This window comes from Pseudophryne corroboree, chromosome 3 (assembly GCF_028390025.1).
Source record: "Pseudophryne corroboree isolate aPseCor3 chromosome 3, aPseCor3.hap2, whole genome shotgun sequence".
In the NCBI taxonomy this organism is placed as follows: Eukaryota; Metazoa; Chordata; class Amphibia; order Anura; family Myobatrachidae; genus Pseudophryne; species Pseudophryne corroboree.
In genome coordinates, this window is record NC_086446.1 from 705,786,732 (window position 1) to 705,798,836 (window position 12,105).

The 12,105-nt window shown below is 49.0% G+C and overlaps 1 protein-coding gene across 1 annotated transcript in view; it reads right to left on the bottom strand.

Moving 5' to 3' along the window:
- Positions 1-12,105, bottom strand: part of LOC135056658 (alpha-2-macroglobulin-like) — a 256,362-nt gene that overhangs the window by 146,082 nt on the left and 98,175 nt on the right. The window contains exon 14 of the mRNA XM_063962104.1: positions 2,516-2,661. Coding sequence (XP_063818174.1) covers positions 2,516-2,661 — 146 coding nt within the window. The remainder of the gene's footprint in view (positions 1-2,515; positions 2,662-12,105) is intronic.

Here is a 12,105-nt window from a genome sequence, read left to right on the forward strand (position 1 = left end):
TTCTGTCTACCATCCATTTCCTCCATCCTGTCCTCTCTGCCATCGATCCCTCCCCATTCAATCCTCTCTGCCATCCATCTCCCCCTACTTTCCTTTCTGATATCAATCTTCACCTGCTGTCCTCTCTGCCAACCATCTCCCCATCCTGTTCTCTCTGTCATCCATTTCCCCCTCCAGTACTCTCTACCATCCATCTCCCCCTCCCTTCCTCTCTGATATCTCCCCATTTTATCCTTTTTGCCAACCATCTCCCCACCCTGGACTCTCTGCCATCCATATAACCACTCTGTCCTCTCTGCCATTCACGTCTCCCTCCTGTACTCTCTGCCATGTTTCTCTCCCTCCTTTTCTCTCTGCCATATATCTCCCCACTCTTGTCTTCTTTGCCAACCATCTACCTTTCCTGTCCTCTCTGCCATCCATCACCCCCCTCTTGTCCTCTCTGCTATACATCTTCCCCCTTCTGTTCTTTCTGCCATTCATCTTCTCCCTCCTGTCCTTCCTGCCACACCCCGTCTCCCCTCCTGTCCTCTCTGCCACCCATCTTCCCTCTTCAGTCCTTCCAGCTACTGTATATATCTCCTCATTCTGTCCTCTATAACATCCATCTTCACCTCTTGTCCTCTCTACCAACCATCTCACCATCCTGTCCTCCCTGACATCCATTTCCCCCTCCTGTACTCTCTACCATCCATCTCCCCCTCCCTTTCTCTCTGACATCTCCCCATTTTATCCTTTTTGCCAACCATGCTACACATCTTGCCACCTTCAATCCTCTCTGCCATCCATCTCCCCCTCCTTTCCTTTCTGATATCAATCTTCACCTGTTGTCCTCTCTGCCAACCATTTCCCCATCCTGTACTCTCTGCCATCCATTTCCCCTTCCTGTACTCTCTACCATCCATCTCCCCCTCCCTTCCTCTCCGACATCTCCCCATTTTATCCTTTTTGCCAACCATCTCCCCCTCCTGTCCTTTCTGATACCCACTTTTACATGCTGTCCTCTCTGCCATTCATCTACTCCCCCTGTACTCCCTGCCATCCACCCCCCCTCCAGTCCTCTCTGCCATCCATCTCCCCCCTCCAGTCCTTTCAGTTATACATCTTCCCATTCTGTCCTCTATACCATCCACACCCTTCTCCTGTCCTCTCTGTTAAGCATCTTACCATCCTGTCCTCTGACATCTATCTCCCCATTCTGTCTTCTCTTCCAACCATCGCCCCATCCTGTACTCTCTGCCAGTCATCTCACCATCCTGTCCTCTTTGCATTCAGGTCTCCCTCCTGGACTCTCTGCCATCCACGTCTCCTTGCTGTTCTCTCTGCATCTATCTCCCCACTCTTGTCCTCTCTACCAACCATCTAGCCTTCCTGTCCTCTCTGCCATCCATCTCCCCCATCTTGTTCTCCCTGCCATCCATCACCCCGTCCTGTTCTCTCTGCTAACCATCTACCTTTCCTGTCCTATCTGCAATCCATCTCCCCCCTCTTGTCCTCCCTACCATCCATATCCCCCTCCTGTTCTCTCTACCAACCATCTACCTTTCCTATCTTCTCTACCATCCATCTCCCCCTCCTGTCCTCTCGGACATCTATCTCCCCATTCTGTCCTCTCTGCCAATCATCTCCTCATTTTATACTCTCTGCCAGCCATTTCACTCTCCTCTCCTCTGTACATTCTGGTCTCCCTCCTGTACTCTCTGCCATTTATGTCTCCTTCTTGTTCCCCCTACATCTACTGTATCTCCCCACTCTTGTCCTCTCTGCCATCCATCTACCCTTCCTGTCCCCTCTGCCAATCATCTACTTTTCTTGTCCTCCCTGCCATCCATCTCCTCCCTCTTGTCCTCCCTGCCATTTATCTCCCCTCCTGTCCTCTCTGCTATCCAATTCCCCCTCCAGTCTTGTCAGCTACACATCTCCCCATTCTGTCCTCTTTAACATCCATCTTCACCTCATGTCCTCTCTGCCAACCATCAACCATCCTGTCTTTTCTGACATCTATTCCCCCTCCTGTCCTATATGCTATCCTTCCCCCCTGCTATCCTTTCTCTTCTCCTCCTGCTATCCTTCTCCATTATCCCTCTATGGCGTCCCTCTCCCTCCTCTCCCCTCCCTGGTTCTGGTAAATGCGACTGGGACCTGGAAGGTAAGTATTCACCTACTGCCCCAAGCCCACTCTACAGTGGGATTTGAATCCTGTAATACCAGGGATTTAGTAACTATAATACCGGATATTTTTGAGTCTCAAAAACATCTGGGAACCCGGGTTAGCAGTCTCTGCTTGTATCCCATGTTATGCAATGTTTCGTACTGTAGGTTTTTTGCACTTTTTTTCTTGTTTTGTTTGCACTACTTATGTTTATGTACCATGTAAAGCAGTGCATACCCATTGTGGAACCATATAAATATATTATAATAGTATCATTGTAAATTAATTCAACAGCTTTCCTCTTTCATGCACATTTGCCAACTCTATGAAGCATTCTGTTATTGTCTATGTTTATGTACTCACCTTGTTCTTGGAACAGTCTGAAACTGTGTATAGTGCTTTACTTGCAATTGTTTCTCCTTTGGGCAATACAGTGAAAATGAAGAATACGAAAACAGGGGCCAAATTTGCATCTACATGGACATTTATGGGGAATGTCCCATGTATTGCTGGAAACAAAGTAAAGAACATGAATCAGACACAATCCTGCATTGCTGACAGTATAGTAGACATCTGAGAGTTGAAAATGTGCTGTGTAATTATGTAACACATATATACTGTAGATGGGGCAACTTTAAATGTAGTGAATGGGTGTGGACAAGCACAATACTAATTGAATTGAATGAACCTACAGACCAGTGATGTGCGGTGAGTAGAGGCAGGTGAGGCAGAGCCTTTCCAGTCATACTCCAGTATACGCTAGAGTTTTTACTATGTGAAGCATATGAAAAATTCAAAGAATATATTATAAATATCATCTATGTATTATTAAAATCATTTTTATAGTCAAAACTCTGGAGTAAAAAGTCTATGGCAGGTGAGGCAGTGCCCATCCGCCTAACTTTTCCGCACATCTTTGATCAAAACTCATAAAATTTCCAGCAGTATATACTGCTGCACCTGTGTATTATGCCAAATGAACCCTTGGGCTCATATAATGTGTGTAAATCTGGCTCTGGTACTAGCCAGTGCCTCCTCAGCCATTTACCTCACCACACGTCCCTGCTACAGAGACACATAGCAAGCCTCCGTAGCATCTTTATTGGTATAAAATTACACAACCTAATATCATAGAATGTGCTCAGTTTTCCAGAAACACAGGAAATCATTTATGAAAGGCAAAATTGGCATCCAACCCAACATTCACTATCGTCATGTTTCTCAGTTGCTGAAAATGGTCCTAGATTTCAGCTATGGCATATACTGTAGGTTTGTGTTCCAAAATATACACTTTTCCTGGGAATCAGAAGTATTAGCAGGCAGAGAAGAGTTTGGGGGAATGAAGGCATTCCCACTGAGGTAAGTCTAAGGCTTATTGTGTATCTCCTTACAAAGAGCAATGTAGAATATATAATTAGATTTGCTGATTGATACTTTTGTAACACAGCAAAAGGGAGGGAGGAGCAATGGTGGCACCGTTGTCGGTGACACCTAGAGCGATAAATAGTCTCCCAGAAAGGGGACATCGCTTTGCAGGAAAAGGCTGTGTTTGTTTCAATCCAGGGGGCGTGGCCTCATGGGGAGGAGTCACGGCCTTGTAGGAAACCCCCGTTTATATCACTCCAAGAGCATGCCCAGCATTCTTGGAGATGCTGGATTCCCCCACCGGAGACTGTGCCTGCACTGACGGCTCCTTGCCAGTGACCGGAGCATGGCGCTGCAGGATAATGTCACAGTGCAACACTTAGCTCACTGTCACTACGGTGGACCCAACATTTTGGTGCCACCTCCTGAAAGGAACACACCTGGGTGTGGTCAGCACCTCCCTTGAGACACTGTTGGTACAGAGAGAATATCTTCAGAAGAAATGCCATATTGTCAGCATGTCCGCCACCTCCTATAAGCTGCCAACCCTGTGTTCTTAAGAACCTCATTTATACTGTATGCTAATTGTTCATCATAATTATTTGACTGTCAGTATTCTTTTTGCGCCATGGCACTACCAGTCTCAGTAAGGCAGCACATCTTATAATGTTTAAAATTAGGGTGTACAGACCAAGCCTCCCACCCTCCTTTTTCCTTTATATTTGTATATATAATGTACACTTGAAGCACCCCTCCAATCTTCCCTTAGGCTATTTGAATCAGCAAAGGTTCCCGCATTGCTGTCTATATATAGAATGTGAACTATTATGGTCCTTGAAAACTGTATATAATGAGTTGGTATTAGTGATGATAGGGACCCATCCTTGACATGGTGAATCAGGATGCATTTTGGCCAAATATGTGCTAAGAACCTCACTTATACATACTAGATGTTAATTGTAGAGTTTATCATAGTTATAACTAGCAGTCTCCGCAGAGTGTGCACCAGCATTATCTGTTTCCTGCCAGAAGTACAGTTTGCCAGATGTAGATATTACAGATGGCGCAATGAAATTATTAACTTTTAGCATCCATGTCCACTCTAAACATGGAAAAAGGAGAAATGTTATAGTGGCAGTCAAAGATCCTGTCACAAATGCATTACATAAAGCAGTAGTTCAAAAGATGTTTTGTCCTCTGTTCAAATTTGAGTTGACGTTTCTGAAGGCTTATACGTATGTTTTGAAAAGCCAATATACCTAAACTAACAACAGAAAGCACAGAATTCACTTGAAATATTACCTTGCTCGAGATTAAAATCCCCATTGCTATTTTAGAAGACCACAAAGCATTACACATGGATTATGTAGCAACAATGTAGCACCTGGAGAGGTGGACGGGTCTTTTACTTGAGGTACGGAAAATATATATTGGAAAGTTCCCTCTCAACACTAAGACCCAAATTCACGGATGTCTGATTCCTACAATGAGCTGCAGATGAAACCTCTCACATGGGCCAGACTGAGGACTCTGTCCGTCCCTGGCATCCTTGCACGCGCGCCGAAGTGCATGAGAAAAGGGGTGCGCGCCCCATGTAAAGGGCGTGCGGACACTGCAAATGGGGGCGTGTCACGAGTCAGGGGGTGTGGACTCGTGGTACGCCCCCATATTGCTTAGCAACGGGGCACGCCTTGCAGTGGCGGTGGCAGCTGGGGACAAACCAGAGAGCCGGGAGCTGCGCTAAGCGCAGACTTCCTTGGCTCTTTGTGGACTGGTTTAGCCCACCAGCCCATCAGCCATTCGGGCATGTGCCAGATGGCCAGTTCGGCCATGCCTTTCATTCTTCTTGATAAATTACCATGAGATACTGTATACCAGGGGTGGCCAAACAGTCGATCGCGATCGACTGGTCGATCGCGGACATGCGACCAGTCGATCGCGATCCGCCGCCCAGCCACCCGAAGCCGCGCCTCTCCTGCCTGCCGCTCTGCCTCCTCAGTCTGGTCTGTGGCAGTGACGGCCGAGTGTATAGCTCAAATCAGGTGCCAGTTCGTTAGCCAATGAGAGCTCGCGGACCGGCGCCTGATTTGAGCCATACACGCTGCCGTCACCGCCGGAGATTAGACTGAGAAGCAGGGCGACAGACAGGAGAAGCGCGCGCTGCGCTCTCCACTCCGGTGAGCTCTACTATGGGGGCACATGGCTCAGTGTGGGCATATCTGGCAATGTGGGGCATATCTGGCACTGTGGGGTCATATGTGGCACTGGGGGCATATCTGGCTCTGCGGGCACATAGCACTGTGGGGGCATATCTGGCAATGTGGGGGCATATCTGGCACTGTGGGCACATGGCACTGTGGGGGCATATCTGTAATCTGGCGCTGTGGGGGCATATCTGGCACTGTGGGCATATGGCACTGTGGGGGCATATCTGTAATCTGGCACTGTGGGGGCATATCTGGCACTGTGGGCATATCTGGCACTGTGGGGGCATATCTGGCACTGTGGGCACATGGCACTGTGAGGGCATATCTGGCACTGTGGGCACATGGCACTGTGGGGGCATATCTGGCACTGTGGGGCCATATCTGGCACTGTGGGATCATGGCACTGTGAGGGCATATCTGGCACTGTGGGCACATGGCACTGTGGGGGCATATCTGGCACTGTAAGGGCATATCTGTAATCTGGCACTGTGGGGGCATATCTGGCACTGTGGGCACATGGCACTGTGGGGGCATATCTGTAATCTGGCGCTGTGGGGGCATATCTGGCACTGTGGGCACATGGTACTGTGGGGGCATATCTGTATCTGGCACTGTGGGGGCATATCTGGCACTGTGGGCACATGGCACTGTGAGGGCATATCTGGCACTGGGCACATGGCACTGTGGGGGCATATCTGGCACTGTGGGGCCATATCTGGCACTGTGGGGGCATATCTGTAATCTGGCACTGTGGGGGCATATCTGGCACTGTGGGCACATGGCACTGTGGGGGCATATCTGTATCTGGCACTGTGGGGGCATATCTGGCACTGTGGGCACATGACACTGTGGGGGCATGTGTATCTGGCACTGTGGGGGCATATGTGTTTGAGGTTTTTACCTGTGGGGGCCAATGTGTTATTTCGTGTGAGGCAGTCATTACACTCTGTGCAGCATGGATACGTCCCTTTTTTTGTTATACCACGCCCACTTTTTGTTATACCACGCCCACTTTTTGTTATGTCACACCCCCTTTTTTTGCGCGCACGCCTGCGGCGCACGCTGTTATTCCTCCTAGGTAGATCACAAAAGCTTTTTAGCTTTCAAAGTAGATCACCGACTCCAAAAGTCTGGCCACCTCTGCTGTATACTGTAGGTAGGCTTACTATACTGTCCCTTTAAACTGGGATACCAATTATTTACACATGTGCTGTGGCTGGCAAACTTCAAGCCTGCATTTCACATGGTTTTATTCAGCCACAGAACCTGTGTAATCCAGAATCTCCCCTGTTTAAATGGATGGTATGGTAAGCCTATGTATAGGTGGATACCAGCCAGTGGGCCTGTTTCATGTTTGTAAACAAAAAGCATGTAACTTTGTGTCTGTAACAAATCATGGCCCTCATTTCGAGTTGATCGGTCGCAAGGCGAATTTAGCAGAGTTACACACGCTAAGCCTACGCCTACTGGGAGTGTATCTTAGCATCCTAAAATTGCGACCGATGTATTCGCATTATTGCGATCAAAAACTACTTAGCAGTTTTAGAGTAGCTCCACACTTACTCTGCCTGTGCGATCAGTTCAGTGCTTGTCGTTCCTGGATTGACGTCAGAAACACACCCAGCGTTCGCTCAGACACTCCCCCGTTTCTCCGGCCACTCCTGCGTTTTTTCCGGAAACGGTAGCGTTTTCATCCACACGCCCCTAAAACTCCGTGTTTCCGCCCAGTAACACCCATTTCCTGTCAATCACACTACGATCGCCGGAGCGAAGAAAAAGCCGTGAGTAAAAAAACTATCTTCATAGCAAAGTTACTTGGCGCAGTCGCAGTGCGACTATTGCGCATGCGCACTAAGCAAAATTTCACTGCGATGCGATGAAAAATAACGAGCGATCAACTCGGAATGAGGGCCCATGTTGCCATGCAAGGGGAGCAAATACATTTACATGTTTTCTGTGCAGGGTAAATACTGGCTGCTTTTGCATGTAGCCCACAAATGTTAGATTTATATTTACACTGCAATTTAGATTACAGTTTGAACCCAAATCAAACTTTCTGCACATGTTACATATGCCCCATCTGCAGTGCAACATGGTTCTGCCCAGTTGCTTGCTTTTTTTGCTTTACTTAGAAACATAAATCAGGCCCAGGGTGTCACAATTACCAGATAGTTTGATGGATTTTTACCTGTACCTGGAATTGACTAAGGGCCTTATTCAGACCTGATCGCAGCAGCAAATTTGTTCTCTAATGGGCAAAACCATGGGGGTAATTCCAAGTTGATCGCAGCAGGAATTCTGTTAGCAGTTGGGCAAAACCATGTGCACTGCAGGAGAGGCAGATTTAACATGTGCAGAGAGAGTTAGATTTGGGTGGGGTGTGTTCAATCTGCAATCTAAACTGCTGTGTAAAAATAAAGCAGCCAGTATTTACCCGCCACAGAAACAAAATAACCCACCCAAATCTAACTCTCTCTGCAAATGTTATATCTGCCCCCCCTGCAGTGCACATGGTTTTGCCCAACTGCTAAAAAATGTCCTGCTGCGATCAACTTGGAATTACCCCCCATGTGCACTGCAGGGGGGGCAGATATAACGTGCAGAGAGAGTTAGATTTGGGTTTGGTGTGTTCCAACCGAAATCTAAATTGCAGTGTAAAACTAAAGCAGCCCATATGTACCCTGCCCAGAAACAATATAACCCACCCAAATCTAACTCTCTCTGCACATGTTATAGCTGCCCCCCCCCCCCCCCCCTGCAGTGCACATTGTATTGCCCATTAAAGAAGAAATGTGCTGCTGCGATCAGGTCTGAATTAGGCCCTAGACCCAGTTCAGAGGCGCGGAGACTAAAGTGCTGGTGGTGTTCACCATGGACGTGCAGTCAGGGGAGGCAGTGCCCTCCCTGTCATGATTAAAATAATACAAAGAAGATATTTATAACACATATCCTGTGTCATAGATATCTTTATATTATCATACCTCCCAACTGTCCCGATTTTTGCGGAACAGTCCCGTTTTTTGGGGTCTGTCCCTCCTGCGGGCCACAGTGTCCCATGGTGGGGGGCAGTTGGGAGGCACCTGATCACTCACTGCTCTGCTCAGTTCAGAGCAGAGCAGCGGTGAATAGACGCTGTGCGCATGTGTACAGCGTCTGTTCCATTGAGTCAGAGGGACTGGGGGTATGGCCAGCAGCTCACAGAGCACTGGCCGTGCCACACTATGATGGAAATTGGAGGCGTGGCTCACGATATCATCATTCTTGCAAAGCCATGCCCCTTTTCCAATAGGCCACACACCCTTTTCGGCACTGCACATCTTCGTCCCCACCTGAAGTCCCACCTTAAAGCCTCCAAATGTTGGGAGGTATGCATTATTTTAATCATTTTTGCTGTGAAACTGCAGCCAAATATTAATGGGAGGCAGTGATAGTGGGTGCCTCCCGCTGTCTATAGTAAACTGGCTGAAGCGGGGGGCGAGGCCAAGCCACGGGCAGAAAAAGGCCATTGAAAAAAATGTGGAGAAGAGACACCTGTACATCTGCCTCATTGACAGCGCTGTGTCTCCAGCACACATCAAATGGGGCAGATGTGATTGGCCAGCTGGATCACACTGCCATCAGTATTCTATCTGACAGGCCTGCAGTTAATAGGAGGTTCTGAATCTGTGAGAATAGGCTGCTGTGCTGTCTCAGTTCACAGAACTACAGCAGCGCACATACAGCAGATCCGCAGCATCCTGGAAGGTGTGAGAGACCTTCTATAGCAGCTCCAATGGACAGACTGTGGTGAGTGGCTGTTTCTTTGAGCTAGCCCTAACACATGCTCCCCTTTTCTCTCTCTCAAGTTCTCTCTCCTGCTACACCTCACACTTCCTAACTCTTCCCCCCATTCGCGGCACCCGTGACCCCCCAATCCCCCACACAGGTTTTCTCTCCTGCTCTGTCACATCACCGCTCGCGCTCCTAACACCCCCCCCTCCTGCAGCACCCCCTTCCCCCACACAGGTTTTCTCTCCTGCTGTCACGTCACATCTCCTAACCCCCCCCTGCAGCACCCTCCTCCCCCACACAGGTTTTCTCTCCTGCCCTGTCACATCACAGCTCCTAACACCCCCACTCCTGGAACACCCCCTCCCCGCACACAGGTTTTCTCTCCTGCTGTCACATTACAGCTCCTAACCCCCCCTGCAGCACCCTCCTCCCCCACACATGTTTTCTCTCCTGCTCTGTCACATCACAGCTCCTAATAACCCCCCCCCCCTGCAGCACACCCCTCCCCCACACAGCTATTGATCTCCTGCTTTATCTTTCCTCACAGCTACAACCCGCGCCCCATCCGTGGCACTCCCCACATGTTCGTTCTCCTGCTCTCTCACCTATTAAATCCCTCCCATCCAGAGGCGGAACTACCGCCAGTGCAACGAGTGCGTTGCACTGGGGCCCGCCTCTGTCCAGGGGCCCAAAGCATGTAATGAGTCAAACTGACTCATTACATGCCGCTGCCCACAGCGCACAGCCGCCCAGAGAGAAGAGGAGCAGCGGTACAGGGGAAGGAGGAGGAGGGAAGTGGAGGAGGGAGCTGCAGCAGCGCTTTGTTACTGGTTGAGGCGCTGCTGCTGCCCCTCTGCTTCACTATAGGCTGTCTTCCGAGAACAACCTATAGTGAAGCAGAGGGGCAGCAGCGCCTCCACCAATAACGCAGCGCTGCTGCGGCTCCCTCCTCCACCTCCCTCCTCCTCCTTCTCTCCTGCCCGGGAATCGTCAAGCTGCACCGAGGAGCCTGAGCCAGCGGAGAGGGTAAGTATAATTCTTTTTTCTTTCTTTCTTTCTTTCTTTCTTTCTTTCTTTCTTTCTTTCTTTCTTTCTTTCTTTCTTTCTTTCTTTCTTTCTTTCTTTCTTTCTTCAAAAAAGGGGGACTGTCTGCCACAATGTGTAAAAAGGGGGAATCTGCTTGCCGCAATGTGTAAAAAGGGGGAATCTGCCTGCCGCAATGTTTAAAAATGGGGACTGTCTGCCACAATGTGTAAAAAGGGGGAATCTGCTTGCCGCAATGTGTAAAAAGGGGGAATCTGCTTGCCGCAATGTGCAAAAAGGGGGAATCTGCCTGCCGCAATGTGTAAAAACGGGGAATCTGCCTGCCGCAATGTGTAAAAAGGGGGAATCTGCTTGCCGCAATGTGTAAAAATGGGGAATCTGCTTGCCGCAATGTGTAAAAAGGGGGAATCTGCCTGCCGCAATGTGTAAAAAGGGGGAATCTGCCTGCCGTAATGTGTAAAAAGGGGGAATCTGTCTGCCGCAATGTGTAAAAAGGGGGAATCTGCCTGCCGCAATGTGTAAAAAGGGGGAATCTGCCTGCCGCAATGTGTAAAAAGGGGGAATCTGCTTGCCGCAATGTGTAAAAATGGGGAATCTTCTTGCCGCAATGTGTAAAAAGGGGGAATCTGCCTGCCGCAATGTGTAAAAAGGGGGAATCTGCCTGCCGCAATGTGTGAAAAGGGGGAATCTGCTTGCCGCAATGTGTAAAAATGGGGAATCTGCCTGCCGCAATGTGTAAAAAGGGGGAATCTGCCTGCCGTAATGTGTAAAAAGGGGGAATCTGCCTGCCGCAATGTGTAAAAAGGGGGAATCTGCCTGCCGCAATGTGTAAAAAGGGGGAATCTGCCTGCCGCAATGTGTAAAAATGGGGAATCTTCTTGCCGCAATGTGTAAAAAGGGGGAATCTGCCTGCCGTAATGTGTAAAAAGGGGGAATCTGCCTGCCGTAATGTGTAAAAAGGGGGAATCTGCCTGCCGTAATGTGTAAAAAGGGGGAATCTGCCTGCCGTAATGTGTAAAAAGGGGGAATCTGCCTGCCGCAATGTGTAAAAAGGGGGAATCTGCCTGCCGTAATGTGTAAAAAGGGGGATGCTGTCTGCCGTAATGTGTAACAAGGGCACGCTGTCTGCCGTAATGTGTAACAAGGGCACGCTGACTGCCGTAATGTGTAACAAGGGCACGCTGTCTGCCGTAATGTGTAACAAGGGCACGCTGTCTGCCGTAATGTGTAACAAGGGCACGCTGTCTGCCGTAATGTGTAACAAGGGCACGCTGTTTGCTGTAATGTGTAACAAGGGCACGCTGTCTGCCGTAATGTGTAAAAAGGGCACGCTGTCCTCCATTATGTGTAACAAAGGCACGCTGTCTGCCGTAATGTGTAACAAGGGCACGCTGTCTGCCGTAATGTGTAACAAGGGCACGCTGTCTGCCGTAATGTGTAACAAGGGCACGCTGTCTGCCGTTATGTGTAAAAAGGGCACGCTGTCTGCTGCTATGTGTAAAAAGGGCACGCTGTCTGCCGTTATGTGTAAAAAAGGGGGACGCTGTCTGCCGTAATGTGTAAAAA